This window comes from Kickxella alabastrina (assembly GCF_025024165.1).
Source record: "Kickxella alabastrina strain RSA 675 chromosome Unknown BX661scaffold_11, whole genome shotgun sequence".
NCBI classification, from domain to species: Eukaryota; Fungi; Kickxellomycota; class Kickxellomycetes; order Kickxellales; family Kickxellaceae; genus Kickxella; species Kickxella alabastrina.
This window is the reverse complement of record NW_026251482.1, coordinates 172,386-198,142: the sequence shown is the minus strand read 5'-3', so window position 1 is coordinate 198,142 and position 25,757 is coordinate 172,386. Positions and strand designations below refer to the sequence as shown.

Sequence of the window (25,757 nt, the reverse complement as noted above, 5' to 3'; positions counted from 1 at the left end):
TTTCGTCGTCGCTATACATATTAATATTGTTACAAAATGTCCGTCTCTTTTTTTCGTCTCTGCAAATTCACTCAAGTACAGGTACAGGTGTTGGTGGGTGGGTGAGTATAGAAAGTCAGGTAGGCAGCGGCAGTGGTAGGGGAGGAGAAGGAGGGTGGTTGTGGTTGTGCGTAGAAATGCAAAAGTAAAAGTAGAAAATAAATGAATAGGAATGGATGGAATTTAAATTGGACAAACGCAAAGCAAAAAATAAGCCAGGAAGCAAAGAAGGCAAAGAATGTAAAAAAAGATTTGGTCCCTGCAAAGTTCGATCAAAAAAATTCAAATCTCGGACAAAGAAAAAAGGGCACACTATTCGAGCTTGAGCAGCATGGCTTTGCATAGCCTCTGCTGGATGCCAGCAACACGTGCCTGTGCCGCAACCAAGTCGCTCACGCTATGGGCCCGCAAATCATTCGCAACAAAGCCCTCGATTTTGTCCAGCAGCGAGTCCAACGTCATCAGTGAGCAAGAAGAAGGTGATGGTGGAATTGCCAGCTTATCATCGGCTCTTCCTCCGTAGCAGACCGCTTCTCTTCAAACGGTCTCAGGAGCTCAGGAAGTTTCGCCAGCGGGTCCTGCTTCAAGGGCCCTGCAGCCGCCGAATTGTGTGCTGGCTCAGGCGACATGCGGCTGCTGTTGCTGCTGCTGCCATTGACCGAGGCGCCGCTGCTGCATGTGACCGCCGTCCACTTGCGCTTATTGCGCCTCTTCTTCTTGCGCCTGGGCGCCACCGCAGCCGCCGGGTGCGCATCCTCCTGCTCTGCACCATCCTGTAGTGCCTCTGCTGCGTCTGACCCCGGTTCTGAAATCGGCAACACCGCTGCAGCAGCAGCCTCTTCTTCCGAGTCCACATCCGTCATTGGTGTTTCTGCTGCTGGAATGGGGCCGGCGGTCTTTTCATGCTTGTCTGCAATGGACGCAACAGAAGCTGTAGCCACGGCCTGGCTACGCGTGAAAACCTTTGCAGCCGGCGTTGGCTTGGGATTGGTCTTTTCTGCCGGCTTGCTTGGCAAAGCGCAGCATTCACCGGCCGCCAAACTCACATCGATAGCCTCACTGCCGGGCTCGCTCTCCGCATCATCGCCGCAAAGCATAGTGTCAAGCGAGCGCTTCGCCGCTGCCGCCACCACCATTGGAAGCTTCTTCGAGTCCATTGGGCCCTTCGAATCCGCACTGCCCAGCACCTGCAATGCAGCGCTGCGAATGCGCACCAAATTGCCTGACGCCCAAACGCACGCGCCCTTCCTCGCATGAGAATCACCACCATTGGCATCCCAAGGGAGCCGCAGGTCGTCTGCAAATGGCCTACACAGCAGAGCAATATCATTGGAAGCAACAACATGCACGACCCAAACCAGAGCCCGCACCAAAACACGCATCCCATCAGCCTGCTCCTGATCAAGCGCGCTCAACCCACCAAGCACAATGTTCAGCACAACAAGACATTTGGCCACGCACTTGATTGCCCTACGTCCCTTATCATTCCCGGCTGACGCATTGGTTATGCTGCTGCTGTCCAACACGGAGCTGTGGAGACTGTTGAATTGCCATGGGATGGCCCCGTTGATCAGCAGCAGGATAAGCTCAACGCAGTGGTCCACCTCCACCTCATTGCTCAGAGTCGCTGGCAGATCACTGAGAAGCGTGGTAAGTGGCCCCAGGTTGCCGCCATTGACCGGTCTCAGCCGCCTATCTTGGATAAGTGCAGCCACAATGGTGTACGTATACGCCCAGAGTCCCTGTCCCTCAGCAACAGCAGTAGCAGCAGCACAACAACTGCACATTATGCTGGCAACTATCACCCGAGCCTCTGGCGGAATGCTGCAGCAAATACCCAGGAGCTCCCAGACCAGCAGGCGCGCTGTATTTGAATCCTCCAGCCTGACGTCTGCCGTGCGCACAGCAATCCGCCGCATGGTCATCACCAGGAGCGCCCGGATAGAACTGCTGCCGACTGAATCTTCCCAATGAATGCCGCGCTGCAGCCGAGACAAATATACGACAATCGCAATAACCGAATTGTAATGGCTGCGTGAAGAAGAGCCGCCGGGCGGATTGACAGGGAGCAGCTGATCTAGTGACTTTGCCATGCTGGCCTCTACCTCGTTGGTGATTATCTCGCTAATCATTTCGTCGCTCTTCTCGCTGGCAGACGCTTTGGCCAGCCGGTAGGCGTCGTCTGCCAGGGCCACAAGCGTCATCGCAAAGCCATAGCTCACCGGTGGCACCTGCTGCAACCCATTGTCAGTCACACTGGTCGGCGACAGGATCGCTTTACCAAACGATGGCGCCACAAAGCGCTCCTGCAGCAGCGCATTGCCTGTGACAACATGCGCGTCTAAACCCGGCTCAGATACGCACAGAGAGCTTGCAGAAGCAGGGCGCGCGGCTGCGAGCAGGTCTGCTGAGTGATATCGTCGAAACACGAGTATTCAAAGTAGAGATCCGCCAGAGCCAGCGTCTCCGGGCGCAGGCTGCCGTCTGCAGGTGACCCGGCCTGCGCCAACGCAGCGGCCACTGCAGCACACAATGCGCCGAATGCCGCAAACTCCGACGCATTATCTAAATCGCAGTCCCCACGCTCAATGGCAAAGTAGCTGGCGACAAACTTGATTGCAGCGTCGACCAGAACAGGCACCGTTGGGCTGGCAGTGTCCAGCCCAACCATGTACCGCATCAGATGCCCGTGTGGTCGCCGTTGTACACGGACTCTGACGAGAACGGGCCGTGCGTGTTGGACAGGCTCTTATCACCGTCTGCCGCCAAGTTCGTCGTGCCGATTATCATCTGCGGCAGCACAAATGCCGGAACCTTGCCCTCAGGCAATATGAAGCGGTTGAGCAGACTGGCCAGCACGCGACCGACGATCTCGCGTACCCGCCGGTTCGTGTCGTTGCTAACCAGCATGGGGACCTCGAGCACAGTGCTGATCAGGCTGCCGTTGTGCTCACCCAGCGCATACACCAGGGTGGCCCAGCAGCGCACGCACGCCAGCCGCACACTCTCGGTGATATCGGGCTGTCCGAGTATAGTGACTATCGGCCGAAGCACCAGCTTGACATCTTGCGATGGTGCAATTGCCTCTGCACATAGAACGCGTAGACCAGGCAACGCCACTGCATCAACGAGGCAACCAGCACATTAGGGTCCTTGGCGTTGAAGCACTGCTGATGATCTGCAACAGCCCACTGATATTCTGCAGAATGTGCTTGGCGCATATGGCGATCAGCATGCCCCAGACGCGCGCCACCAGCAGGTGCTCGCCCTGGCCAAGCAACCGATCGGCCGACGCCAGGATCCGCCCGAGGTGCTGGCTGACAAACTCCAACACGTGCTCGTCCACCTCGGCCCGCTGCACGTCGGCCGCACCCATGGGATGTTGTGCCGCACGATGTTGTCTGCCTTGGCCCGGATGCCTGGGATCGGGCTCATAATCGTCAGGAACACCGGGAACAGCCACACATGGTACACCTCGCGCGTGGCCGACGGCGACCGCCGCAACAGCGTCTCAATGGCCGACAAGCACTCAAACTGCGCCGATGTTGAGGTCTCAAACTTTGACAGCGTGTTGGCACACAGCGCAACCAAGTCAGACACAATGGGCCGCAGGCAGCTGGCTGGCGCCCGCAGCATGCTGATGCACCAGATGGCTGCCTGACACACAGCCTTGTCCGCGTCAAATTGCGCCCTGACGCGCCTCTGAACGGCCAAAATCAGGTCGCCAATCAGCTTGGGGCTCGCCGTAGTGCAGACCTTGTCTATGTGCAGCATGCACCCCGTGCACTTGATGGCCGCCAGCACTACGGGCCGCAACATCGCCGGGTTGGTGATATCGCGCAGCAAGCACTCGAGCAGCGCCACAGCTGGCTCACTGGTCTGTGGCTCGGCGAACTTGCCCGAGAACCGGGCAACCGTGCCACAAAGCTCGTTATAAATTCTGGCCACCAGTGCCATCGCCTGCTCGGTATCGAGCTCTATGCTCTTGAGTCTGTTCACAACCGTCGCAAACCTCACGTCAAACTCCATCATTAGTCTCTCCTCGCTACTGGCCGCTACTTGGGGGAACGCCGATGCGCCCCAAACAGCATCTGCGCCGCCAGGTCCTGTCCCAACACATCGCTGTCCAAGGCAAGCGATGATAGCCCGTCGCTGTCCGCATAGCTTCGCATCTGCTGCTGGTTGTCCTCTGATGCTGGTGCCGCTGTGCGTTTAAGAATGCTCCGCGACAATGGTCGCTGCTGAGCTTTGGTCGGTGACGACTGTGGCGTCATGTCTGTGTGGAACTCTTCGTTGTGTGGAGAAAAGTGTACACGTTTGAGTGAGCTACTCATCGACAGAGTGGGTCTGCGGTTCGGCGGTGTGGTCATTGCCTGCAGCTGATTTTGTTGTTGCTGCTGCTGCTGCTGATGCGCGAGCCTAGTTACCCTGGACCTGGCCACCGGCGCCAGGGCGTCTCTGTTGTTGTTTCGGCTGATGCTGATGCTGGTGCTTCTGTTTCTGCTGCCGGCGCATCAGAATGTAGTGTCATTGCGTGTGAAAAATGGTACCAAATGTGAGAATAAAAAATGAAAGAGGAGAGGAAATGAAAAATAAATTATCGTGCTAAAAAGAAAACAAAAGATTTTATTAAGACGATATTTTTTTTGTGAGGACGAATAAAATGGACGATTTCATCCTAAATGCGAAGCTTATTTCCCTTTCCACGACGCGCCCAATCGCAATGCTGCAGGAAACGTGGACCAGAAGTGGTTGAACCCGATTAAATGGGCTGCGTCAAACACTAATCAGAAAATACTTGATTAAACGCAAGCAGTTACCAGATTCAATATCCTAAAAATGAGGAGCCAAGATGGCGAACGAAACATAAAACAACGTGTGTATTTTCTCTCAGTTGTTTAAAATGAAAGGTATATATATATACAAAGGCAGCAAGGCATTCCTTTGCCCATTGCATTTATATCTAATTGCTACAAAGCTCACGTGTTTTTGACACGCCATCAGTTGATGGCACGAAGAAAGGAACGAAAAAATACCTACCAACTTGTTTTCCCAATTTTTTTTGCGACGCTTTCATTACTATATGTTGTCCAAAACATTTTTCATTATTTAACATTTTTAATGTCTGGTAGCAATATAGAAGAGAACTTTTATTTTTACAAATCGGGCCAGGCTTCAAAGAGCTTTAACAACCGCCTAAAGAGCCTCGGCAAGCATGGTATCGCGCACAGCACCCAAGTTCCAACATTACTAACAAAGTGCGAAAAGCGCATGCGCCATATGTGCAGTACACTGCGCTCGAAACTCAACTGGATGGAGCAGATGAATTGTCCAAAGGCGCTCGAACAGTGGAAAGGCGAGGCAGGCACATGTGGGCTGAGCAAAGCCGAAATTAAGCATGTATTCGACGAGCTCAAATGCCACAAAATAATGCATGTTCCTGGAAGCCACACACACATTAGCGCAGTCGACATGGTGTGGTACTCAGACACACGAGATGTCAATAATGCGAATAAAGACAATGTGGCCGATGCACTGCGGCAGTGTGCGGTGCGGTTGGAGAGCATCCTTAGCAGCCACAAAATAAAACATTGCATATGATTCAGAAAAGCAAGTGTTGTCGCTTGTTGACCCGTCGCTGTATGTGCTGGACTACGAGCGCTCGAGCATACTCCCTGAGCCCATCAAGTCGCCGGTTGACTCGCTGAAATACTGCGCATTGGGCCACTTTCCGCTTACGCTCGCTGGCTGGAAACAAACCATCGATTCAATGCCCAGAGTCAGCAGCACAGCGCCTGCATACACCGTTCCATCTCCAGAAATATGGTCTGCCTCAAAAAAGTTTAGCTGGCTGCCCTCAGAGTTCTATGTTGATACCGATGGCACGACCAGTATAAAGTCCTATATCAACAACTTACACCCGGTCAAACATGCCGAAATGTACCCAATAATTGCTAAAGCTTTTTCTAGATTTGTGCCGATATTCGAGCAGGTCATCACCGACGCAGTCTACCCGCAGCCATATCACATTGAAAACAACAGGGGCATGTGGTACAGTACCTCGACTAAATTTCCTTGCGACCACGGGGCTAAAGACTATAAAGAAAAGTACGAAAAATGGAAGGCCGCCGTTAATTTCAAGGATGCCACACCATGTACTCCTGTGGTATTCCACCGCCCAATTCCGCCGCAGAGCCTGCGCAACCGGCAGCTCCAAGTGGTAGTCAAAATGAGCAACATTATGCTGACTCCCGAATTACCCGAATACAATGGAGACAACTGGCATGTAGAGGCAATGTCCAATGAGCGCATAATTGCGACGGGCGTTTTTTATTATGACGTGCACAACACTACTAAGGGCACGATTTCATTCAGAGAGAGAGTCCAGAATACAATCGATGGCTTTGAAATGGACAAGCATGCATTTAATCTTGCCTACGGGATTTTCAAGGACCCAAGCAGCGACACTGAGACTCTGACGCAAGAGCTTGGCCAAATAAACATTAAAGATGGACTCTGCTTTGCGTTCCCCAACTCTTACCAGCACAAACTGTCCGGATTCAAATTAGATAATCCGTCCAAACCAGGTCACCACAAGATGCTGCAGTTTTACTTAATCGATCCCTCGACCAGAATACTATCGACTGAAATTGTCCCGCCGCAACAGAAAAGCTGGTGGGCTGAACAAGTACTTTCCACGAAACCAATCTGCTTATTGCCGCTTGTAGTCGCTGACATTATACTGGATAATATTGACTATCCGTTTTCTGCCAAGGACGCAAAGAGCACCCGCGACGAAACCACCAAAGAGCGCAGGAAAATAAACGAGCGCATGAATATGGCCTACTTTGTGCCCACGTTTGTTTTTGATGAAGACGATTACAGAAGCTAATAAATACCAACAATTAAACTGCATGTGTATTTATTTTGTGTTTACGCCAGAAATTCCCATTTTTCCGAGCGTTGATCTTCCTAGCGGCCGGATTTGTGCGCCAGGTGTGTGTGCCTCGGCGGCCGACCCCGATTCTGTGATCAAGGGCGGCTCAATCACATATGCTTCAAGGTACAGTGGCCGAACCAGTTCTGCCAGTTGCTGGTCAAACGCGAATTGAGGATAAGGCCACATATTGTCTAGAATGCGTTTCAGTCGGATTGCGCCCTGTCTCGACACTGCGTAAGCAAATGCGCACTGAGGCTGATAGGCTACAAACAGTTTTTCATGAAGCAGAGTCGGCCTGTGTGTTTTGGGTTCACTGCAATGGCCCAAGTACAGTATCTCCCACGAAACGGCAGTTCTGCCACAATTCCCGCATATACTGCTTAATATCACCTCCATGTCAATCCGATCACTCAATACGAGCGCTGATCCAAACTCCAACCGCACAATGTCGTTGATGACATTCATATGTGTGCGAAAGTCAGCAAGCAATTCTGTCGACTGCGTGTGGTTGTGCGGCACCTTCGCCCAGTGCTCCTCGCCAATCCAGGGCACATAGTCTTCTAAGTGCTCAATGTCATATTCGGTGAGAGCCGGAAAGAACCCAAAGGGAATGCCCTGGAATTGCAGCTGCTTGGCCATGACGCGTCGCCGCTGCTCGTTGCCTCTCTTGCTGAGCACGAATATGTGGTTGAACCCGAGTGTCAAGTAGTTTCGGTTTTTTGATAGCTCGTCAGTGTAGCTTGCAAACATGAGCACGCCGATGATGACTATTGCCGAGACTGCTGTTAGAAATACAAACACTTTTAAGCGCCGGTGTGCTTGTCGCGGTACGCGAGCCATTTTTTGTAAATAATAAAAAATTATATACCCAAAATAAAAGTGAACGAAAGAGCAAACGTGAAGATGAAAATCTTCAATTTGCATTTAGAAAAATATTAACGTGGGCACAATTATTTACTCTGTTCTCGAACCACGAGAAAAAAATCAAGCGAGCCGCGTGTCGTCATCAATATCGAACACTGTCTTCATTGTGACAAAAGTGGGCTGATTTTTATTATTATTGCCATAACCAAAACGCACAATGACTGCAGAAGCTGGCACCAGGTGCCAGAGGATCAGACCACACTGACATAAACTTTTTATATTTGCTCATCCATTATCTTCACCGTCATTCCCTCCTTCCCTAGTTTTCTATACTTTCCAATTTATTTACTTGCACAATGCCTCGCACACCCTCAAACAACACACTTGCTCCCTATTGAACAAGCTTTCGCAAAAGCTTGGCGAGCAACAGGCGAAAAACGAGCTCCGATGGATGGTCGACCACGTTCACGCTGCCATGGACGAGGCCCGCCAACAGCAGATAGCCCAGTCTGAAAGAGCTGCACACCGGGCAGCGCGGCTGTGGCGCAACCAGCCGGCACGATCGGCCGCTGAGATTGAGCGAGAGAGTATTCGATTCAGCTCTGTGCAGTGGGCGTGGTTGCGACAAGCAGTGTTTGACCGCACGGAGAGCCACAAGCCACTGCAGTACATTCTTGGAAACCAGCCGTTTGGCCAGGCAAATATCAGTGTTCGCCCGCCTGTTTTGATTCCGCGGTGGGAGACCGAAGAATGGATGCTGCGACTGGCGGGCATGCTCAATATCCACACTGGGACTTCTTCAGCCAAAGAGGTGGGCCAACGGCCGCTGAACATCCTGGATGCGTGCACGGGCTCTGGCTGCATTGCGCTCGGCCTAGCCTGTGGTTTAGCACCGGGCTTGGCCGCAATCACTGGTGTCGATATATCTAACGAAGCCATAGCGCTGGCCGAAGATAATCTGGCGCTCAACAGCATGCTGATCAAGAACAAAGTGGGCTTTTTCAATTTGGACTTACAAGCACCTGGTGCGGCGCTCCGGCTGCGGGATATTTCGTCATCGTGGGATATAATTGTATCCAACCCTCCATATGTAACACCGTCGGAGTATAGCGAATTGGATCCGGATGTCAAGGAGTGGGAGGACATTCGCGCGCTAGTTCCTTTGCCCGCCGACGCCGATCCTTGCAAGGTTCAGTTTAGAGAGCTGGACCCCTCGGGCGTGTCTTTCATTGTACAATTGGCAAAGCTGGCACAGGAACTGGACGTTGTTGACTCCCAGAATACATCTCTAACCGGAACTGCTCTACCGCGCCTGGTGGTGGAGATTGGCGGCGAGAAACAGGTTGAGCCAGTCTGCCAGGCAATGCACGACCACGGCTTCAACTCGACCGAGGTGTGGAAGGATATGGCCGGAATAGACCGTGTTGTGCTAGGTTACGTCAAAGTCTAACTTTAATTTCCAACTCACTTTGAATATGATCCAATACAACGTATATTATTTGCAAAATTATTATTCGTATTCGTATTTAAATGCCCTAATGCGCTCTCGGATTTTGGCGAACTGGAAATGCGTCTTCCGGTTTAAACGTCAGCTTGAGTGATAATGCGTTGCAGCGTACGTACTCAGAAAATCAAGTATTCCCGCTATTGTATTTGTACGTAACGTGTGTAATTTTGGGCATTTCGGCCAGTGCAGAGATGGCTGGCTGGATGGTGCGGCCACGCTCTGCAAACAAAATGCGCATCAAGCCTCGAAGCAGCTCCATAAAATGCAACTGAAGAAAACAGCAACGTTTTTTATTTGTCCTGAAACAGCTGCAAAAAAATTACCAGTGCAGGCTCGAGTGATTAATATCCAAGATCAATTGTGCTGTGCGCAGCAGCAGCAAAAACAGAGTGCATCACTAAATGACAAATTTTTGTCAATTTAAAATGTCCATATATACATCCCAATTTTATGCAATTGCTGTTTTTACAGATGAAAATACAGGTCGAAAGCAGTTTATGTGGTTTGCCGACGATCTTAACAAATGTGTCGGCATTGGTTAATTTCGCATTAACATGTAAAGAAGTATTATAAAACTGGACAAATTGCGTTTGTTTTTGTTTTCCAACTATAATTCAATATCTTTGCATTTCCGCAGCCAGGGCTTGGAAGAAAATGGTCTGTTTCAATCATATATATATTGCCCACTGTCTTTCACCCATCTCCATTTCTCCTTAGTTTCTGACTATTTTTTAACACCTATTCAATGTCTCATTTTAATTCGCCCAGTCCAAGCGTATCTGACGTTGAAGACAATTCCTCTTTTCAGAAGGCCTCACTTTTGACCAGATCATTCGCAAGGTCTACCCGCCCGGCCAATCTACAATACGCATTCTGAAAGCTCAACACCAAGTCCGAGCAGCGCATCCGCCACACCAGCGGTGCCCTCCGCTCCAAGCCTGACTGGATCACCAAGAGACTGACGCAACCATCCGCAGCCGCTGGGCTACTGAGGCGTATGCCCAGGGACTCACTAAAAGGAAGTTGACTACGTTTTTGCCGACTGGCATACTACGCCTCCCTCCACATGCCCGACTCTGGATATTCCTGAGTGCTGTTGAGCAAGTGTGGATTTCGGACACCTTGATTGACGATGAGACAGAGCAGGCGCTCAGAAGTGGGTTGCAGTTCTGGAGAGCGGGCCCGAGGACTGGCATCCCGGGAGTGAGGGCGTGGTGCGCAATCTCATTCATCCGTCGCTGTTTCCGCTGATATACGGGCGATCAGCTTTGTGGATAAGAAGATCGAGTCGCCTATAGCAGCGCTGCATGTAAAATCATTTGGCAGGTATCCAAAGGATCTTGAGCAGTGGGGAGTAGAGGTCAATCGTGCGTATAAGGAAAGTGCGTCGGATGATGAAGATGCTGAAGACACCTTTTACACGCCTCTTCCAAGCGTACATCGTGCTTCCAAAAAGTTCTGCTGGTTGCCTTCCGAGTTCCAGGTCCACCAGGACGGCCATGTCACCGTGGAATCCTACATCAACAACCTGCATCCGCTAAAGTACGCGCGTTTTACCCTGTTATTGGCAACATTTTCTCAAAGTTTGTTCCTGTTCTCGAACAAGTTGTCACCGACTGGCGCACCGCCGCGAGCAGCGCGTTGTTCCGGCTCCATACGCCTGGTTTGATGATTCCGATGAGCCCAAGGACTACGATGCAGAGGATTATGATGAGAAATACGATTTGTGGCAGGAGACCAGGCCTTTTATTGAGCCGCAGCCCGAGCCATTCCAGTGGCCTGATCGTCCTGCTGTGCCTTATATCTGAAAGGCAGGCGGCTTCAGGCTATCGTCAAGATGTCCAACATCATTCTGACTCCTGAGAACCCCGTCTACGAGGGCGGCGCGTGGCATGTTGAGGCACTGGCTAACGAGCGCATTATCGCTACGGTCTGTACTACTACGACGTGGACAACATTACCGAGAGCAATTTGGCGTTCCGCGAAATGGTTGACGAGGAGCTTGATTATGAACAAGGCGACGAGCGAGGACTTAACCTGGCCTATGGCATATATGAAAACGTTGATGATACCAGCGATGTCCCCTTGATTCAGGAAATCGGTCGCGTGGAGGCAAAGAGGGGCAGATGCGTGGTGTTTCCCAACATGTACCAGCATCGCGTCGAGGGATTCCAGCTCAAGGATCCCAAGAGAAGCGGGTGTCGCAAGATATTTGCTTTTTTCTTTATTGATCCGACCACAAGAATTCCTTCACCGAGATTGTCCCGCCGCAGCAGCAAGAGTGGTGGAAAGGGAGGTCATGAGCATTGGCCCTTTGCGCGGGTTGCCCTTGCTGGTTAAAAATGGAATACTGGAAAATGTGGATTTCCCCATTTCATTGGACGAAGCAAAGAACAGAGACTCGAGTTGATGGAAGAAAGAAGCTCCCACGATATTGGAATTGGTCATTTTTTCACGCCCGATTTCTATTTTTGCGAGCACTAATTTCTTTTTTTTTCACAATTTTTTTTAATTTGGACCATACTTTTTTTAAAATAATATATTATTTTATTTGAAGGCAGCTAGTAACAATAAATATATACAAAGTTAAAATATCATATATAAACTTTTGACTTTAAATGTGATTAGATTGCTGTAAATGTGGCCAAAGTGGGATACCAATAATAACTCACTGCGCAGCCACAGATAATACTGCTAAAAAAGGAATACATGTATACTAGAAAACAGCGGGTTTCCCGTCCTCACGACGGAAGCGCTTCAGTATATATCAGAAACAAAATATGCCATGTGTGCGGAATCTCCAACATCTTGATAATTGCTCATTGTCATCTAACGTGTTGCTCTTGAAAATGTAATAGTATCTCCTCTCTAATTGAAAAACCATATCACAATCTGCGCATTTATATAAAGGCGTTCAATAAGTCATTTGGAACAATAATTTATTTGTCACTTGCACAGAGCTACCCAACAAAAAAGAGCGGCGCAAATTTGCGAAAAAGTTAAACTCTGATATTTAAATTGTTTGGGTTGTAAATAATAAGTGTGCTTGAAACAAAAGGATTTGACTATATATCAACTGCACAGAAAATAACTATTTTTGGACAACAAATAAAACCAAGCAGACAAACATGACACGTCACACTTAATACAGTAATGACAACCACTTAAAAAAATTAAAAAGAATATTTATCTAACCAACGAAAGGAACTCCTCACGAGTCTTGGATCCGAGCGGAACCTGCCCAACATGAAACTTGTAATAGTCTTGCTTCCTGGTTTCTGCACACCCCTCATAACCATACATTGATGGCTGGCCTCCATAACAACGGCAACCCCCTGTGGCTGCAGAATCTCATTAAGCGCCACGGCAATCTGCTTCGTCAACCGCTCCTGAACCTGCAACCTACGGCTGAACATCTCTGCGATACGCGCTAGTTTGCTTAACCCAAGACTCGACGGTTGGGGATATACCCGATAGACACTTTGCCGCAGAATGGCACAAGGTGGTGTTCGCAGAGTGAGAATATATCAATGTCGCGAACAATGACCATTTCTTCGTGATCTACAAGAAATTAATTTTATATAAGGTTTTTTTTAGCTTTCGAGTATGTAAATATGTTTGCACATATACAATTTTTGTTAACAATTTTTTCTTTACCTTCGTCAAATAGCGCATCGTTAATTACGTCGTTCATGGACTCTTCGTATCCTTTTGTGAAAAACATCAGAGCCTTAGCATACCGCTGAGGAGTTTTCAGCAACCCTCGCGGTCAGGATCCTCACCATGCATTCGAGCAGAGTTCTCACGGCATCCGACATTTTCGTCAGCCGAGCTTCCTTTTCCTCGGCAGTCTCGCTGCGGCGCTCCTCGGTTCCAATGCCTATCAAGCATAAAAAAAATAGGTAGAATTAGTAAATGTATTTTTGATCAGGCGAATTAGCCGCAGCTCCGGTATCGTGCAAAAGTCTATATTTCTCATGCAGAGCTTTCAGAGATGCGGCAAGTAGTAACATATAATAACGATGCAAGTAGGATATAAATAGTAAAATGAGGCGTGCATGGAAAATGGAGGCATACGAAGCGGGAAAAAATACCGTTTCATTATGTCCCTGTGAGATCATGAAATAATCCGCACAAAAACACCACAACAAAAAGATGTGTCTATTGATTTTTGCAAAAACAAAAGAATTCAATACTTACTGGGCCAGCTGAATCCATTGAGGTCAATGGGATGCTGCTTCTTCAGGGGAACACTTGTTGCTGAAGCTGTGATTGTGACCAACGGTTGTATTGCCGGTGGAAATATCGAGGGAGTCTGGGGACGACTGGCATTGGGTGACTCGGTGGCTGTGTCTGTTCCAGTTGCTGAGAAAGTAGCGGGAGAGCCCAGGCCAAGCTGTTCTTAATATGGTCCGAGGCCTGGGCGCTTGTTGTCCTGGTGTTTATACGAGCATCCATGCTATTTTTCAACCGAAAAATAAAAGAGTGGTTATATACGTACGTGTGTGTGGGAAAAAATTAATCAAGTAGGGATAAAAAAAAGGCAAGAAAGCAAAGGAGAAAGTTTTTTTCCTTGCAATTAAATGGCAAAAGATAATAAAATAGTAGCATGTTTGCGAACGCATGCGTGATTAACGCGATCTGTGATTGTAATTTTATTATCTTTGTGTCAATCGTTTTTTTTCACTCCAGGCATTCGGGGAGTGGGATTTTGCTGACAAAATCACTTTGCTCACGCTTTTATCAATTCATTTATTCTGGTACCAGAGCCACCGCGGGTCCTTTTGTGTGAATTAAGGGGGAAAAATGAAATATGAAAAACCATTTATATTGTTTTTTGGATTATCACATGCAAAATACAAAAAATGACAAATGGCAGATTGTCTAGTTGCCCTTGGTCCGGTTATACACCGAAATCAGCTCCGGCGTGTAAGTCATCATAAGGGCAGTCAAAGCAAGCGTGATGGTGGATAAGCGACTGCCTCCACTGGACGATGCCGAAATGCGGTCGTTGAATATGGAGAGCATTGAGGCAAAAACAGCCACCCAGCCTATCCACTTGGCCTTGACAAACAATGCACCCATGGAGCTGGCAAAGGCTGTCATGTAGTATATGCCGCCGTCGGCGGAGCTGGAGGCAGGCGTGTAGGCGACGATGGCGGTGGGAAGACGCGGGTCTCCGGGAAACTCTTTGCGCGCCATATTTTTTTGCTTTGTTTGTTGAAGGGAGAAAAGGGTTGGATTTGAGGAAACAAAATAATTAAATTGGAAAGAAGGATGAGATGAGGTAATTGGCAATGCAAAGAAAAATAAAATAAGGAAAGTGAGAAATCGAGTTTAAAGTTTGCGCTTCTGTGTCTTGGGAAATAAAACAAAAAAGTGGACGAGCCACTGTCAGCTGAGCCGCACTTTCAAATTTCCCAGTGTGATGCATGATGTCTGACGACGAACGCTTATTCTTTTTTCACGCTCTTATTCTTCTATCCTCTCCCCTCTCCACAATTACTCTTTTTCCCTTCTTTTTCGTCACACGTAAATTCGCACTATTTCTCTTTACCTTTTATTTTATTTCCCCCAATTCACCCTTTCTTCAATTTTTTAAAGTTATAAATACACATTAGAGACCATGGTTGCAGTTTACAACTACAGCTATGTGGCCAAGCTTATAATTATTGGCGACATGGGTTGTGGCAAGAGTTCGTTGCTACGCCAATTCACAGAAGAGGCATTTGTAAGTATTTTAAAGTGCAGCAAGTGCAATTCTGCGCTACTAGCTTCTATACTGCTATTTTCCTTTTTCAAAAACAAAACTAAAATATCCTTTTTTTCTACTTTTTGTTGCGTGGTTATTTAGAGTGATAAAACTAATCACACTATTGGTGTCGAGTTTGGGACCAAGGTGGTCGAAGTGGATGGTGAGCGGGTAAAAATCCAAGCATGGGATACTGCGGACAGGGTAAGCGCACAGAACAAAAAATGCCAAATATCGTAAAAGGGCGAGCGGACAATTTTTTCTGTTATTAATGACGCAGGCCAAAAAAAACAATATGGCCACCTATTATATTCCACATCGCAATGGGCACCAGACATTAATTAACAATCACCCTTTTTTATTGTATTGATATAGAGAGGTTTCGGTCAGTCACCCGCAGCTACTACCGCGGATCCATCGGCACGCTCTTTGTCTACGACATAACCAACCGCGAAACATTCCTCAATCTCAGCAAATGGATGACCGACGCACGGCAACTCACCCCCCACACTCAATATTCGTCCTTGTCGGCAACAAGGCCGACCGCGAATTCCAACGCGCAGTCACTTACGAGGAAGCGGCCGAATACGCGCAGAAAAACAATATGATTTTGTCGAAGCCAGTGCCAAAACAGGAGAAAAAGTCGAGGCGACGTTTTTGGAACTTGCAAAGAGGATCATTGCGCTGGTTAAGGATGGCGTTGTGAGGCCTTCGGAGCCGGATTCGGGTGTGCAGAGTATGCGGCCGCAGGATATTGTTGCGGCGGCGGGTGGGTCGGCGAATCGGGCGCAGAAACCGGCTGGATCGAGAGCTGTGAGGGTCGGAGAGCACGGAAGGGCTGGGCAAATGGGCGGCGGGTGCTGCTAGTCGGTGCAAACCTGTACCCCCCCTATATATTTTTTATCCGTTTTCTTTCCCCCTTCCTATTTTATTCCTTTACATTTGAGCCCTTGTAACATATCACGTGCAACCACCACAAGCACTCGAAGGCGTGATCTTTTGTACACCAAACAGCCATTCGTCTCGGGGGCACAGACACAAGTAAGAAAAAAAAGTGAGCGTAGTGTTTGCCTTTCTATTTTATCGTGCATTTAATATTCTCTATATTCTCTATATTCCTTGATCTTTGGTATGAGCGCAGCAGACCCTGCAACGAGCAATGCAGCCGATGGCCCCCCGGCCCCCCCGGCGTCGCTGATCTACCCACCGGCGGACATCATGACAATCGTGGACAAAACAGCCGAGCACGTGGCCAAATCAGGGCCTGCATTCCAGCAGCTGATTCGGGACAAGTACCGCGACAACAGCAAATTCTCGTTTATCTACGCCACCGACCCCTACCACGCATACTACTCGCACAAGGTCGAGCACTACAAGGCCAACGCCAGCAGCAGCACAGCGCAGCAGCAGCAGCAGCAGCAGCAGGCGGACAATCCATCCGACCCCAGTCTTGTTATGCCGGAAGAGGACAAGGCTGCGGCAGATGGGCCGGAGAAACCAGCGGATGCGCAGTTCCTCTGCCCCTGCCAATGGTTTCCGCCCAAGACCTCGACGTGATCAAAACCACCGCGCAGTTTGTCGCTCGCAACGGACGCTCCTTCATGCAGACGCTTGCGCACCGCGAGTCCGCCAACTACCAGTTTGACTTCCTCAAGCCTTCACACACGCTCTTTGCGTATTTCCGGCGGCTCGTCGACCAGTACACGCTTGTGTTTTTCCCGCCGCCCTCGCTAACGGAGAGGCTGCAGAGCGATGTGCAGGATAAGGCCCGGGTGCTTAGGCGTGTGGAGCAGAGGATGCGGTGGGCGGCGGTGGAGGAGGAGGAGAAGCGAAAGAGGGAGGAGGAGCGGGGAAGGAGAAGGAGGGGTTTTTGAGCGTCGACTGGCATGATTTCACCGTCGTAGGAACTGTGGAATTTGTCGAGGAGGACGAGGAGATGGAGCTGCCTGCGCCGTTGAGTATGCGTGACTTGATGACAATGTCGCTGGAGGACAAGCACCGGTCGATGCTGCAGGACGTTGACTCGGCCGCTGCCGGTGCTGCCGGTGCTGCCGGTGCTGCCGGTGCTGGTGAGCAGATGGACGTTGATGAGACAGACGCGGACGAGCACCTGCAGGCCGACCGCATCCCACAACCGGCACCAGCCATTGCGCCGATGCGCATCCGCAAAGACTACGTGCCAACGCTGCGCCGCGGCATCCCTGCCGCCCCCGTCCTGCTCAAATGCCAGCTCTGCCAGCTAGACATCCCGGCGGCCGACTTTGAAGAACACATCCGCGTAGAGCTGATTGATCCCAAGTGGAAGGAGCAGAAGCGCGTGTATGAGCGCAAAATCAAAGACAGCAATTTGGTTCAGGAGGGCATGGACATTGCAAAATACCTTAGCCAGCTGGCCGCACATAGAGCAGAAGAGTCGGTAGAGACCCCTGCGATGGCTGCAGGTGTTAAGGGGCCGGTGGCCCCGTGGGACGGGTACTCGTCGACAAAGGGCAGTGCTGCGAGAAGGGCGCGCGAGAACATGACGAGGGAGGAGGCTGATGCCGCTAGGCTCTTGCGCCAGGGCATGCCTGATCCGAGAGACCCGGCACTGAAGATCGGCCCGCAGATGCCTCCGCCCACGCCACACCCCCCAGCACCCAAGCGCCAGAAAAACTAGACGGAAGGAGATGGGGTTGGTGTCAAAAAATGCAAAACCACAATTACACTGCTTAAAATATAAATAAATCATGACACGAAACACCTATGACAAAGCGAAAAAGGGAGAAAAAACATTGTTAAAGCCATGGCTGTTTTTAAGTATTGACAGTATATGAATTATAGTGCATTGTAGCTTAATCCAAACCTGTCTGTAATATATCTATTAATTCAATTGGTAAAAAAAAGGAATCGATTACTTCAGCTTATATCTATCCCGATGACGATGGATTTTGCTGAGCCTTTTGCATGGCCCAGCCAGCGCACCCTTCTGCGCCATGGCGCGCACGAGCTGGTAGACCATAGGAATAAAATTATGTTTTCTCAGCGAATTGTCAAACCGGTACCGCGCCCGTTTCCCATGCTCCAGCTCCACCAAATGCTCCAAATCAGCGCGCTCAACATTCAGCCTACCAATCTGCGACCGCAACCTAGCGACCTCCGCATCCTCCACAGCACCAGCGCCACCAGCAGGTGTAGAGGCAGAAGACGGAGAGATATTCATCGCCTCGAGCTTCTTAAGCAGCCTGCCAATACTCGCATCAATGGTGGAAACCCTCTCCCCGAGCATCTTGCGACGGTCGCCAATGACAGCCATCAGATTAAATCTAATCTCGCCTTCCGCGTACTCCGCCATCCGCCGCTGAATCACAGGGCCGACGGACTCCAGCCAGTCATCCGTCCGCCCATGATCCACCGGCGACTCCCGCAGCCCATCCAACTCATACAGCCTGCCGTTCACGGGCACGTAGCTGATAAAATGGAACAAGTCGTCATCCTCTGTTGCCGCACGCTTTGCAGACTCATCGGCCAGAAACGACTCTGGCCGTACAAACGAATTATGCACGTCGCGGATCTGGTCGCAGTTCGTCATCGCCAGCCCACGCATATCTGGCGGAAGGTCGGCTGAAAACGACCGAAAGTTCTCCAGCGTCTCGCCCAGTCCCAAAGCATCGCCCTGGTTCAACAGGATGCCTAGGATGGCTTGGGTTGCGCAGGCGTTGGGATGATTTGCTGTGCAAAGTATACTCCCGTGGTGTCACTTGGGGAATCAAGTGATGTGTGGTTGGTTGCTTGGCGCGTGTGGTGCTGTTGGCCCTGGTATTTGAACAGAAATATCAGCCCGTATACTGGTGCCATGTTGCGCAGCTCGGATGGGTCCAGGCTGTAGAGTTCTTCGACTTGCACGTCGGATACTCCCATGTTGTGGATGAGCTCCGTGAACACCCCAGGGTCGCTCTCAATTAGACACCAGTTTCCATTGTCACTGCCCATCTTAACCAAATTTTAAAAGTAAATTGAGCTGAGAGTGTGAGAAAAATAAATGAAAAGCAAAAGTGAATAATAAATAATAAAATGGCTGTGATGAAGAAGATGAAAATTAGGGATCGCTTGCCGTTTTGGCCCGTGTCTTTCAAAATAAAAAAATCGATTACGTGACAGTTCTTCATTTTTTATTGCGCGTAAAAAAAACCTCCCTTCACACTGTAATAAACTCCTGCCCTGACCTGTGGGAATGACCTTGGGAGGTTGCGTTTACGCGCTTTCCTTTATATATTTTGTTAAAGGTAGTGAGCTAACAGTGCGATACTCCTAGCATTTAGCGGCAGGATTACTCTTGGGTCTTTATTATTAGATATTTGTAGTTTCATTCATTTCTTCAGTATATCCAAAAAAACATGTACACTGCTAGAAATACCCGTCCACCAGCGTCCCCAGATGCGGCAACAGCAGCTTGAACACGCTCGTCAACGTAGCAATAACCACACTCGCAGTTTTGCAAACCTCTCTCTGATCGCACTCAATCGCATCCTGCTCGCGCTCCCACCCAGGCAAATTCGGCACCGCCACTGACGAAACCGGCGTATCCCGGGTAAAGCAAATCCGGCTCTCCCCAGTGCACTTCTATAATTGAAGCACCAAACAACGAGCCAAATAGACGCCGCGCTGACACTCACCGGGCTCTTCCCCTGCACAATCCCCATTTCATCCGCCCTCTCGTAAACCCTCGACGCCACCTCTGGAATCCACCCAGGCAGTCCCAAAACCGAACACCACCGCTCGACAAACGCCGCCGGCTTGGCCCGCTCATTCACAGTGTACTGTGGCGGGAGCACCTGGCTCATCAGCTTATAGTACATGCCAATCTCGCGCTTGCTCACTTTCGCCGCCACGCAGATTTCCGCGAATGTCCGGGGTACCCGTGGCTACGACACAGTATGAACATGATGGCTGCGAGAATCGCCGGCTTCATGCGCCGCGGCTGCCGGTTCTGCACCATTTCATCACTTTGACTTGGTCATAGAGCTCTTGCGCAAGGAGCCAGACGTCGCAGGGTACCTCTAGTGCAAGCCAATTGACCTCGGGCTGCGTCTCCATCTCGTCCACTAGTGTGCTGCTTGTGCTGGCCGCGCTGAGTGTTGGCGGAGGTGTTTTAGACTCAATGATGACTGTGGCTGGGTCTGTGTCTGTCTTTGTCCGTCGCAGCTTGCGCTTCTGCTGCTGCTGCGGCGAGCTTCTCAGCGCTCTTTTTGTAGGCAGCGATGCGGAGCGCACCAATGGAAACAGTGGCGACAAAACATCACTGCCGCTGCTGCTTCTTCTAGTTTGGTTAGTATTGGCTGATGCCGGTCCGTTCTCCTGATTGGTCGTCATTGAGCCAGCACACGACAATTCGTCATCATCATCATCCGAAAAATGATGACTCTCACCCACGTGTCCCCCTCCATCTTCCCTCAATCGCTTACAGCCGCCTTTGGACTTTGTTGACCCAAACAGCATCTCGTCGTCGTCGCACAACGGCCCGCTGCCGCATCTCATGAGCTGTGGGGGTCCGATCGACGCGCACACAACCACGATATCTGGTCGCCGCGGCAAATGACCCGGGCCCCACTGTCTCTCCCGCTTCCACTCCCATCGCTGCTGCCACCAGCACCGTTACTCCTGCCGCCGGCACCTGTAATATCCCGCAATGTGGCTTCGCAGATATACTCGCCCGACGTATCCATCATCATAGCGCCGTGCGCAAACAGAGGCTGCCTGGGCACGTAAATATGCGGCTGAATATCCCTGTCTTCCCTCTCACTGCCAGCTTCCCTCTGCGCCTGCAACATCAATGCTGTTGTTGGGGGATATCCCAGAACAGAATGCTGCTTGGAAACAGAGGCTGGTGCCTTAGCTGCTGATGCTGATGCTGATGGTGGTCCTAGTCCGGATTCTTGTCGCCAGAGCGCCATTTCAAAATCATCATTTTATTCACTATCACCTTCCTGTGCTTGTTGCCCTGGATAAACGGGCTGTAGTCGTTTATGTAGCATGTATTGCGGTGTCTTGATTGTGTTTCGGGCTCGGGATTTAGTAAGGAAAGAACATTGATGCGTCCGGTATGAAAACCAGTATCCATTTTTATTTTAATACTGGGAGTTGTTCTATATAAAAAAAGAAGAGGAAAATATATGCTGCTTGAGTTAATAAAAAAATTTACAAAATACAATACAAAAATACAAAACTTTAATCGTTAAAAAAGAAAGAGCAATAAAGGGGGGAGAGAAGAGAAAAGAGAAAAGAGAAGAGTAGAAAAAGGGGAGTGAAAAAGTGACGGATGGTGGATTTTTAAACAATTGGCATTGAATGACACGAACAGCACCGGGAAATCCAACAGGATAAACAATTATCCAGGGAAATAATTCAAACATGAAAAAAGGTCGACAGCACAATTGACTGTGGGAACAAAAAAGTTGTGATAATCTCTTCTGTATATCCGCCTCTTTATTTCCATCTGAATTTTTCTCTTCACATTTTTTTGTTCCAAAATTTTCAGTTTTTAAGCATGCAAAAATAAAGGGGATAATTCAAAGGCCTTAAATATGCACATATTAAAGTTTCGCCCAAAAACATAAAAAAAAACAAGTGTGAGAATGATTTTTATTGTTGTTTGCTGGGCTTACCTTTTAAAAAACAATGGAATGTCTTACAAATAAAATAAAATTAAACCAAAAAAAGAAATCGCCGCAGTTTTGTTATGCGACGATCGATCGACAATACTCTGTCTGTCTGTGTTCGAGAGAGAAAGAGAGAAAGAGAGAAAGAGAGAGAGAGAGAATGCGCGTATGTGTGGAATAAGCAAAACGTATATTTTTATTTATCCGCTAATTTGTATACAAAAGTAGAATAGAAAGCTACAGACATTGAGATGGATGGAATTTTGGCTCTTATTTATATCCACTTATTTTCTTTTTAGCAAAAAAAATTACCTCCAGTTGCTGCTCGCCACTCCAGTTTTTTCTTTACAATTTCAATTTATTTCAGTTTAAATCAGATCTTTCATCATTTTTCTTTTCTTTTCTGTATGAACATGACACACCCACACACCCAAAGCATGGGATTTTTATGCTTGATTGCCACTAGAAAATGTTTAATTAAAAATATTTACATACATATTTCTCCTTTTTCGCATTTTCAATTTGTTTCTCAACTACTCTCTTTCTTTTATGCATCATCGATTAAAAAATATGCTTATGAAAAAACGAAAGTGAAAAATAAATGTTCCATTGGGGCTTCCACAAGAAGTCTTGTTTTATTATTATTCCAGTCATCCATCCGCTGATTTAAGAAAATATATAGTGCAGTGGTCCAATAGTGAAATAAATATATCACGCAATTTTTCTTATAAATTCCTCACAATGCATATTATAAAGTATAAATGACGTAGTGTCTTTCGTTTATTTAATTCAGCAAAATTCAGAGGATGCAAATGCCAGGCATTTGCCATCGTTCTTGACGCTCAATGTGAGACGCTGGTTTGGTTGAGTCGATGGGTCAAAGTAAGCCCCTACAATAGAGGAATAACAAAACATGAATAAGGGGAATACAATTTGACAATTTAGCTACACAATAACTAAAATTGCATGGCTGTTGAGAATGTGCAGGAAATATGTTGTCGCCATTGTTCGGATACTTGTGCAAAAATAGTAAATAAATACACATGCTTTGGGGTGGATCACAAGAGCATGCCTTATGCGAAATGAAAATGAAAGGCCAAATGACAAAACAAAAGAGGGTAGCATGAATAATGCTTAATTAAAAATGTGCCGATTTGCCTCTCGTTATTTCAAATGATATCCACCCCATCCATGCTCATGCTCATCGATTTTGTTCATGTACAAATCTCGCTCAACAAAATTAAACTTACCTTCAATAGCTCCAGTTATACGATCCATGCATATGTAGTAGAACCCCTCGATGGTAAGCCCCGTTTCGCTCGGACCAACATTGATGAACGTGCTCTCTACATGAATCAATTTTAAGAAAAAGTTAGTTTAAATAAACTGGGATTAGCAACAACCATTCAATTGTTAAAACAGCTTACAGCAATGCACAGCACTTCTCTCTTGTCGTTTACCTTTCCAGCGCATAAATAGATAGTCCTCGAGGATCCGTGGCATCCGCTTGCCGCGCATAGACTCTGGCCACTTTTGCAAAAACCTATGGTGGAAAAATAGCAAAAAATGTTAGCAATAAGGACAATTCAAACTTCAATAAAGCAATCGCGTTTGTTTTGCACATTTCCAGCAAGAAACTTACGTTTGCGGAACCTGCTTGACCGGCTCAAACAGCGACCAGTGGTCAGTGTCCTCCCGGCCATTCGCCTTCCACTTGCAAGTCAGCGGCGTGTAGTTAACAAAATCGATTATCTCGCCGTCCCAGTGTGTCACCACAGTCTTGGCAGGTTGGGGACATTAATGGCCTTCATCAGCCCAGAAACCCGACCCCTGCTCATATCGACCGACTGAACAATCACACACACATCCCATTGTTCAATCTTGGGCAGTGACTGGCCATCGAAGGTCGGCAGCATCGAAACCGAGGCAAGGCCACCGGCGTAATCCGTTGCACGCCGCAAAACTCCATGCCAGGCCGGAGCAGGGCGCAGTCGAGGGCACGTGTATCGACAGTGCTTTTCATCAGCCAGCGCATCAGCTGCTGCTCGGAGCGGGCGTGTATGCGTCGCAAATGATGTTCTTCGCGAAAAGAGGCAATGGATAGGTCCGGGTTTTCTTCGCGCTGCGACGTTTCCTGATGTTGATGTTGCTCTCGTTGGATGGTATTGTTCATGGCAGCAGAGAGCCAGCTCGGCCTAGGTGTGAGATGCAAGTCCGAATTGCTTTCCGAGTTGCTGCCGAGTTGGTGGTGCGGTGGCCACGAATAACCTCAAGCATGGCCTGCCGTGACTCCTCGGGCACCGTTCTGCGTGAAATGAGAGGCAGATGGCCCAGTCGGCGCAGAGGCACTATGCTCCGGTGAGTGCGACTGGGGCACTGCCCTGCCGCTCGTCCTGCTCCTCTGCGGCTGGCACTGCGGCATCTGTATTGCAGCCGTTGCTTCTGCTGTTGCTGTTGCTGGCTCTGGCTGGTTGTACCAGTAGCTGTCCAAGTCGTTCGACGGGAAATGCCGGGCCGGCAAGGCCGGTGATGTCGCCGTGGATACGGTTGTCGAACGGTCGTCAGCGAATTTCCCAGCTGCAGACGTGAGAACGAGCCTGATGCTCTCCCGAAACAAGGTTGTGCATCCGCGGCCGCCCATCATCAGTAGGCTCGGCCAGAGCATTACGGGTCCGCCTGATATATCTGCGATGCTCGAATACTTCCGCCTCCAACTCCACCGCGGCCCAGCTGTTGGGGCGGTAATCAGCGAATTTCTCAGCGAATTTCTCAGCTGCCCGCGTGGGAACGAGTCGGATGATTCTTCCGAAATAAAGTTGTCCATCCACGGCTGTCTTTCCTCGACCAAATCCGATGTAGCCGCTAAGTTCCGCCTGATCTCCTGACGACGCGAAATAATATCTGCATCCAACGCCGCTGACCGCGCAAGAATCTCTGCGTCCAACGCCGCTGACGCGTGACAATATTTGTGTCCATCGCCGCCAACTGCGCGAGAACACTCGCGTTCGTCGCCACTGTCGACTGCAATACCGACTGATCCCTCAACTGCGCCCTCAACTGCTGATCGCGCAAAAACCTCTGCCGGCGCAACTCACCAAACCTCTCCAGCGTCTGCCTCGTCAGCCTCTGGTCCTCAATAAAATCATAGGTGCTCACTCCTAGCACATGCTCCCTATGCGGCGAAGATGAGATCCAGCTGGGCCTCGTCGGCAGTTCGGGCTCGGGCTCAGAATCAGAGTCCGTCGTTGGCGCAGGCGCCTGCCTCCTGCGCGGCGGCGTTGGCGGCAATCTTAACGCCTGGCTGTCAAAGTACTGGTCACTGTCACTGTCGCTTTCCTCAGGTGCAACCTGTGGGTTGGCTGGAGGGGCGAGGTTCGGGAATACCCTGCGGCGGCGCATGCCCGTGTTGGGGCTGTCAAATGACAGGTGATGACGTTCGGTCGGCCATACTTCTGCGTCATCCATGTTGAACGACTCGGTGTTTGATGTTGTTGCTGGTGCTCTACGGCCGATATTTGAATGCAAGATGCCGGTGCTAGCGACACTGCTGTGGTCTCTGATGTAGTTGTAGTTGCTGCTACTTCTGCTGCTGCCTCTGCTATTTCTTATGCGCATCAACAATTAAACAAGACAAGAGAAAACTGGGGATGTAAAAAAAGGTGCGTGTGTGTGTGCGAAAAAGAGATAGTAAAATACAGAAATAAATAAAAAAGAAGAGTAAAAATGGATAAAAAAATAAAAAGAGGAGAAATATGATGCGCGTTGAACAATAGAAAAAACGGCCTGTGTGTGCACAGAATTCGGTGCGTGTGAATAAATAAAATAAAATAAAATCTGCAAGTGTTGTGTGAATATATGCGTTTGTGGTGGTGAGTGTGTTTGTGTTTGTGTGTGTGGAGAAAGAGAGAAATAGAAAACGACCCGTCAAAATATCAAAATACACTAAACGGCGTGCGTGTATGCTACAGCTATGACAATATTATTTTGAAGTATAAATTGCACAAATTGAGAGAAATAAAG

At 49.1% G+C, this 25,757-nt stretch overlaps 12 protein-coding genes across 12 annotated transcripts; 5 read left to right on the top strand and 7 right to left on the bottom strand.

The window, feature by feature from the left end:
- Positions 1 to 259: 259 nt before the first annotated feature.
- BX661DRAFT_16980 (uncharacterized protein) lies at positions 260 to 2,482 on the bottom strand. The gene has a single exon (XM_051533559.1). The coding sequence runs from the start codon at positions 2,241 to 2,243 to the stop codon at positions 501 to 503; it is 1,743 nt and encodes a 580-aa protein (XP_051391630.1). The 5' UTR covers positions 2,244 to 2,482; the 3' UTR covers positions 260 to 500.
- A 1,022-nt stretch (positions 2,483 to 3,504) lies between these two features.
- On the top strand, positions 3,505 to 4,074 carry BX661DRAFT_171001 (uncharacterized protein; the record flags this gene model as incomplete). The annotated part of the gene is made up of 2 exons (XM_051533667.1): positions 3,505 to 3,507; positions 3,622 to 4,074. The coding sequence occupies 2 exons, from the start codon at positions 3,505 to 3,507 to the stop codon at positions 4,072 to 4,074; spliced, it is 456 nt and encodes a 151-aa protein (XP_051391629.1).
- A 937-nt stretch (positions 4,075 to 5,011) lies between these two features.
- BX661DRAFT_182411 (uncharacterized protein) lies at positions 5,012 to 7,067 on the top strand. The gene is given in 5 exon segments (XM_051535969.1): positions 5,012 to 5,257; positions 5,279 to 5,410; positions 5,426 to 5,538; positions 5,651 to 6,421; positions 6,491 to 7,067. The coding sequence occupies 5 exon segments, from the start codon at positions 5,047 to 5,049 to the stop codon at positions 6,929 to 6,931; spliced, it is 1,668 nt and encodes a 555-aa protein (XP_051391628.1). The 5' UTR covers positions 5,012 to 5,046; the 3' UTR covers positions 6,932 to 7,067.
- Positions 6,962 to 7,819, bottom strand: BX661DRAFT_198360 (uncharacterized protein; the record flags this gene model as incomplete). The annotated part of the gene is made up of 1 exon (XM_051538222.1): positions 6,962 to 7,819. The coding sequence occupies one exon, from the start codon at positions 7,817 to 7,819 to the stop codon at positions 6,962 to 6,964; it is 858 nt and encodes a 285-aa protein (XP_051391627.1).
- Positions 7,820 to 8,318: 499 nt separating this feature from the next.
- BX661DRAFT_170998 (S-adenosyl-L-methionine-dependent methyltransferase) lies at positions 8,319 to 9,293 on the top strand (the record flags this gene model as incomplete). The annotated part of the gene is made up of 1 exon (XM_051533666.1): positions 8,319 to 9,293. The coding sequence occupies one exon, from the start codon at positions 8,319 to 8,321 to the stop codon at positions 9,291 to 9,293; it is 975 nt and encodes a 324-aa protein (XP_051391626.1).
- An 802-nt stretch (positions 9,294 to 10,095) lies between these two features.
- BX661DRAFT_182406 (uncharacterized protein) lies at positions 10,096 to 11,760 on the top strand (the record flags this gene model as incomplete). Its single annotated transcript, XM_051535968.1, is given in 9 exon segments — positions 10,096 to 10,134; positions 10,231 to 10,270; positions 10,306 to 10,506; positions 10,518 to 10,620; positions 10,677 to 10,900; positions 10,935 to 11,135; positions 11,162 to 11,280; positions 11,316 to 11,611; positions 11,643 to 11,760. The coding sequence occupies 9 exon segments, from the start codon at positions 10,096 to 10,098 to the stop codon at positions 11,758 to 11,760; spliced, it is 1,341 nt and encodes a 446-aa protein (XP_051391625.1).
- An 805-nt stretch (positions 11,761 to 12,565) lies between these two features.
- BX661DRAFT_182402 (uncharacterized protein) lies at positions 12,566 to 13,886 on the bottom strand (the record flags this gene model as incomplete). Its single annotated transcript, XM_051535967.1, has 7 exons — positions 13,799 to 13,886; positions 13,634 to 13,746; positions 13,551 to 13,603; positions 13,133 to 13,230; positions 13,008 to 13,092; positions 12,821 to 12,911; positions 12,566 to 12,800 (listed from the first exon to the last, which is right to left on the bottom strand). Coding segments are annotated over exons 1-7 (681 nt in total), but the record flags the coding sequence as incomplete, so codon positions are not given.
- A 271-nt stretch (positions 13,887 to 14,157) lies between these two features.
- On the bottom strand, positions 14,158 to 14,710 carry BX661DRAFT_182400 (uncharacterized protein). The gene has a single exon (XM_051535966.1). The coding sequence runs from the start codon at positions 14,550 to 14,552 to the stop codon at positions 14,235 to 14,237; it is 318 nt and encodes a 105-aa protein (XP_051391623.1). The 5' UTR covers positions 14,553 to 14,710; the 3' UTR covers positions 14,158 to 14,234.
- A 117-nt stretch (positions 14,711 to 14,827) lies between these two features.
- On the top strand, positions 14,828 to 17,840 carry BX661DRAFT_182398 (Pre-mRNA splicing factor PRP21 like protein-domain-containing protein). Its single transcript, XM_051535965.1, has 4 exons — positions 14,828 to 15,040; positions 16,244 to 16,549; positions 16,615 to 16,913; positions 16,958 to 17,840. The coding sequence occupies exons 1-4, from the start codon at positions 15,031 to 15,033 to the stop codon at positions 17,756 to 17,758; spliced, it is 1,416 nt and encodes a 471-aa protein (XP_051391622.1). The 5' UTR covers positions 14,828 to 15,030; the 3' UTR covers positions 17,759 to 17,840.
- A 1,581-nt stretch (positions 17,841 to 19,421) lies between these two features.
- Positions 19,422 to 21,370, bottom strand: BX661DRAFT_182396 (uncharacterized protein). The gene is made up of 4 exons (XM_051535964.1): positions 20,690 to 21,370; positions 20,086 to 20,657; positions 19,652 to 20,003; positions 19,422 to 19,583 (listed from the first exon to the last, which is right to left on the bottom strand). The coding sequence occupies exons 1-4, from the start codon at positions 21,030 to 21,032 to the stop codon at positions 19,486 to 19,488; spliced, it is 1,365 nt and encodes a 454-aa protein (XP_051391621.1). The 5' UTR covers positions 21,033 to 21,370; the 3' UTR covers positions 19,422 to 19,485.
- Positions 21,371 to 22,071: 701 nt separating this feature from the next.
- BX661DRAFT_205367 (vacuolar import and degradation protein-domain-containing protein) lies at positions 22,072 to 23,910 on the bottom strand (the record flags this gene model as incomplete). Its single annotated transcript, XM_051538591.1, has 5 exons — positions 22,072 to 22,627; positions 22,988 to 23,083; positions 23,198 to 23,280; positions 23,380 to 23,450; positions 23,674 to 23,910. 5 exons carry the CDS (start codon positions 23,908 to 23,910, stop codon positions 22,527 to 22,529), a joined length of 588 nt encoding a protein of 195 aa, XP_051391620.1. The 3' UTR covers positions 22,072 to 22,526.
- A 344-nt stretch (positions 23,911 to 24,254) lies between these two features.
- BX661DRAFT_16822 (uncharacterized protein) lies at positions 24,255 to 25,528 on the bottom strand. The gene has a single exon (XM_051533408.1). The coding sequence runs from the start codon at positions 25,350 to 25,352 to the stop codon at positions 24,600 to 24,602; it is 753 nt and encodes a 250-aa protein (XP_051391619.1). The 5' UTR covers positions 25,353 to 25,528; the 3' UTR covers positions 24,255 to 24,599.
- Between the last annotated feature and the right edge of the window lie 229 nt (positions 25,529 to 25,757).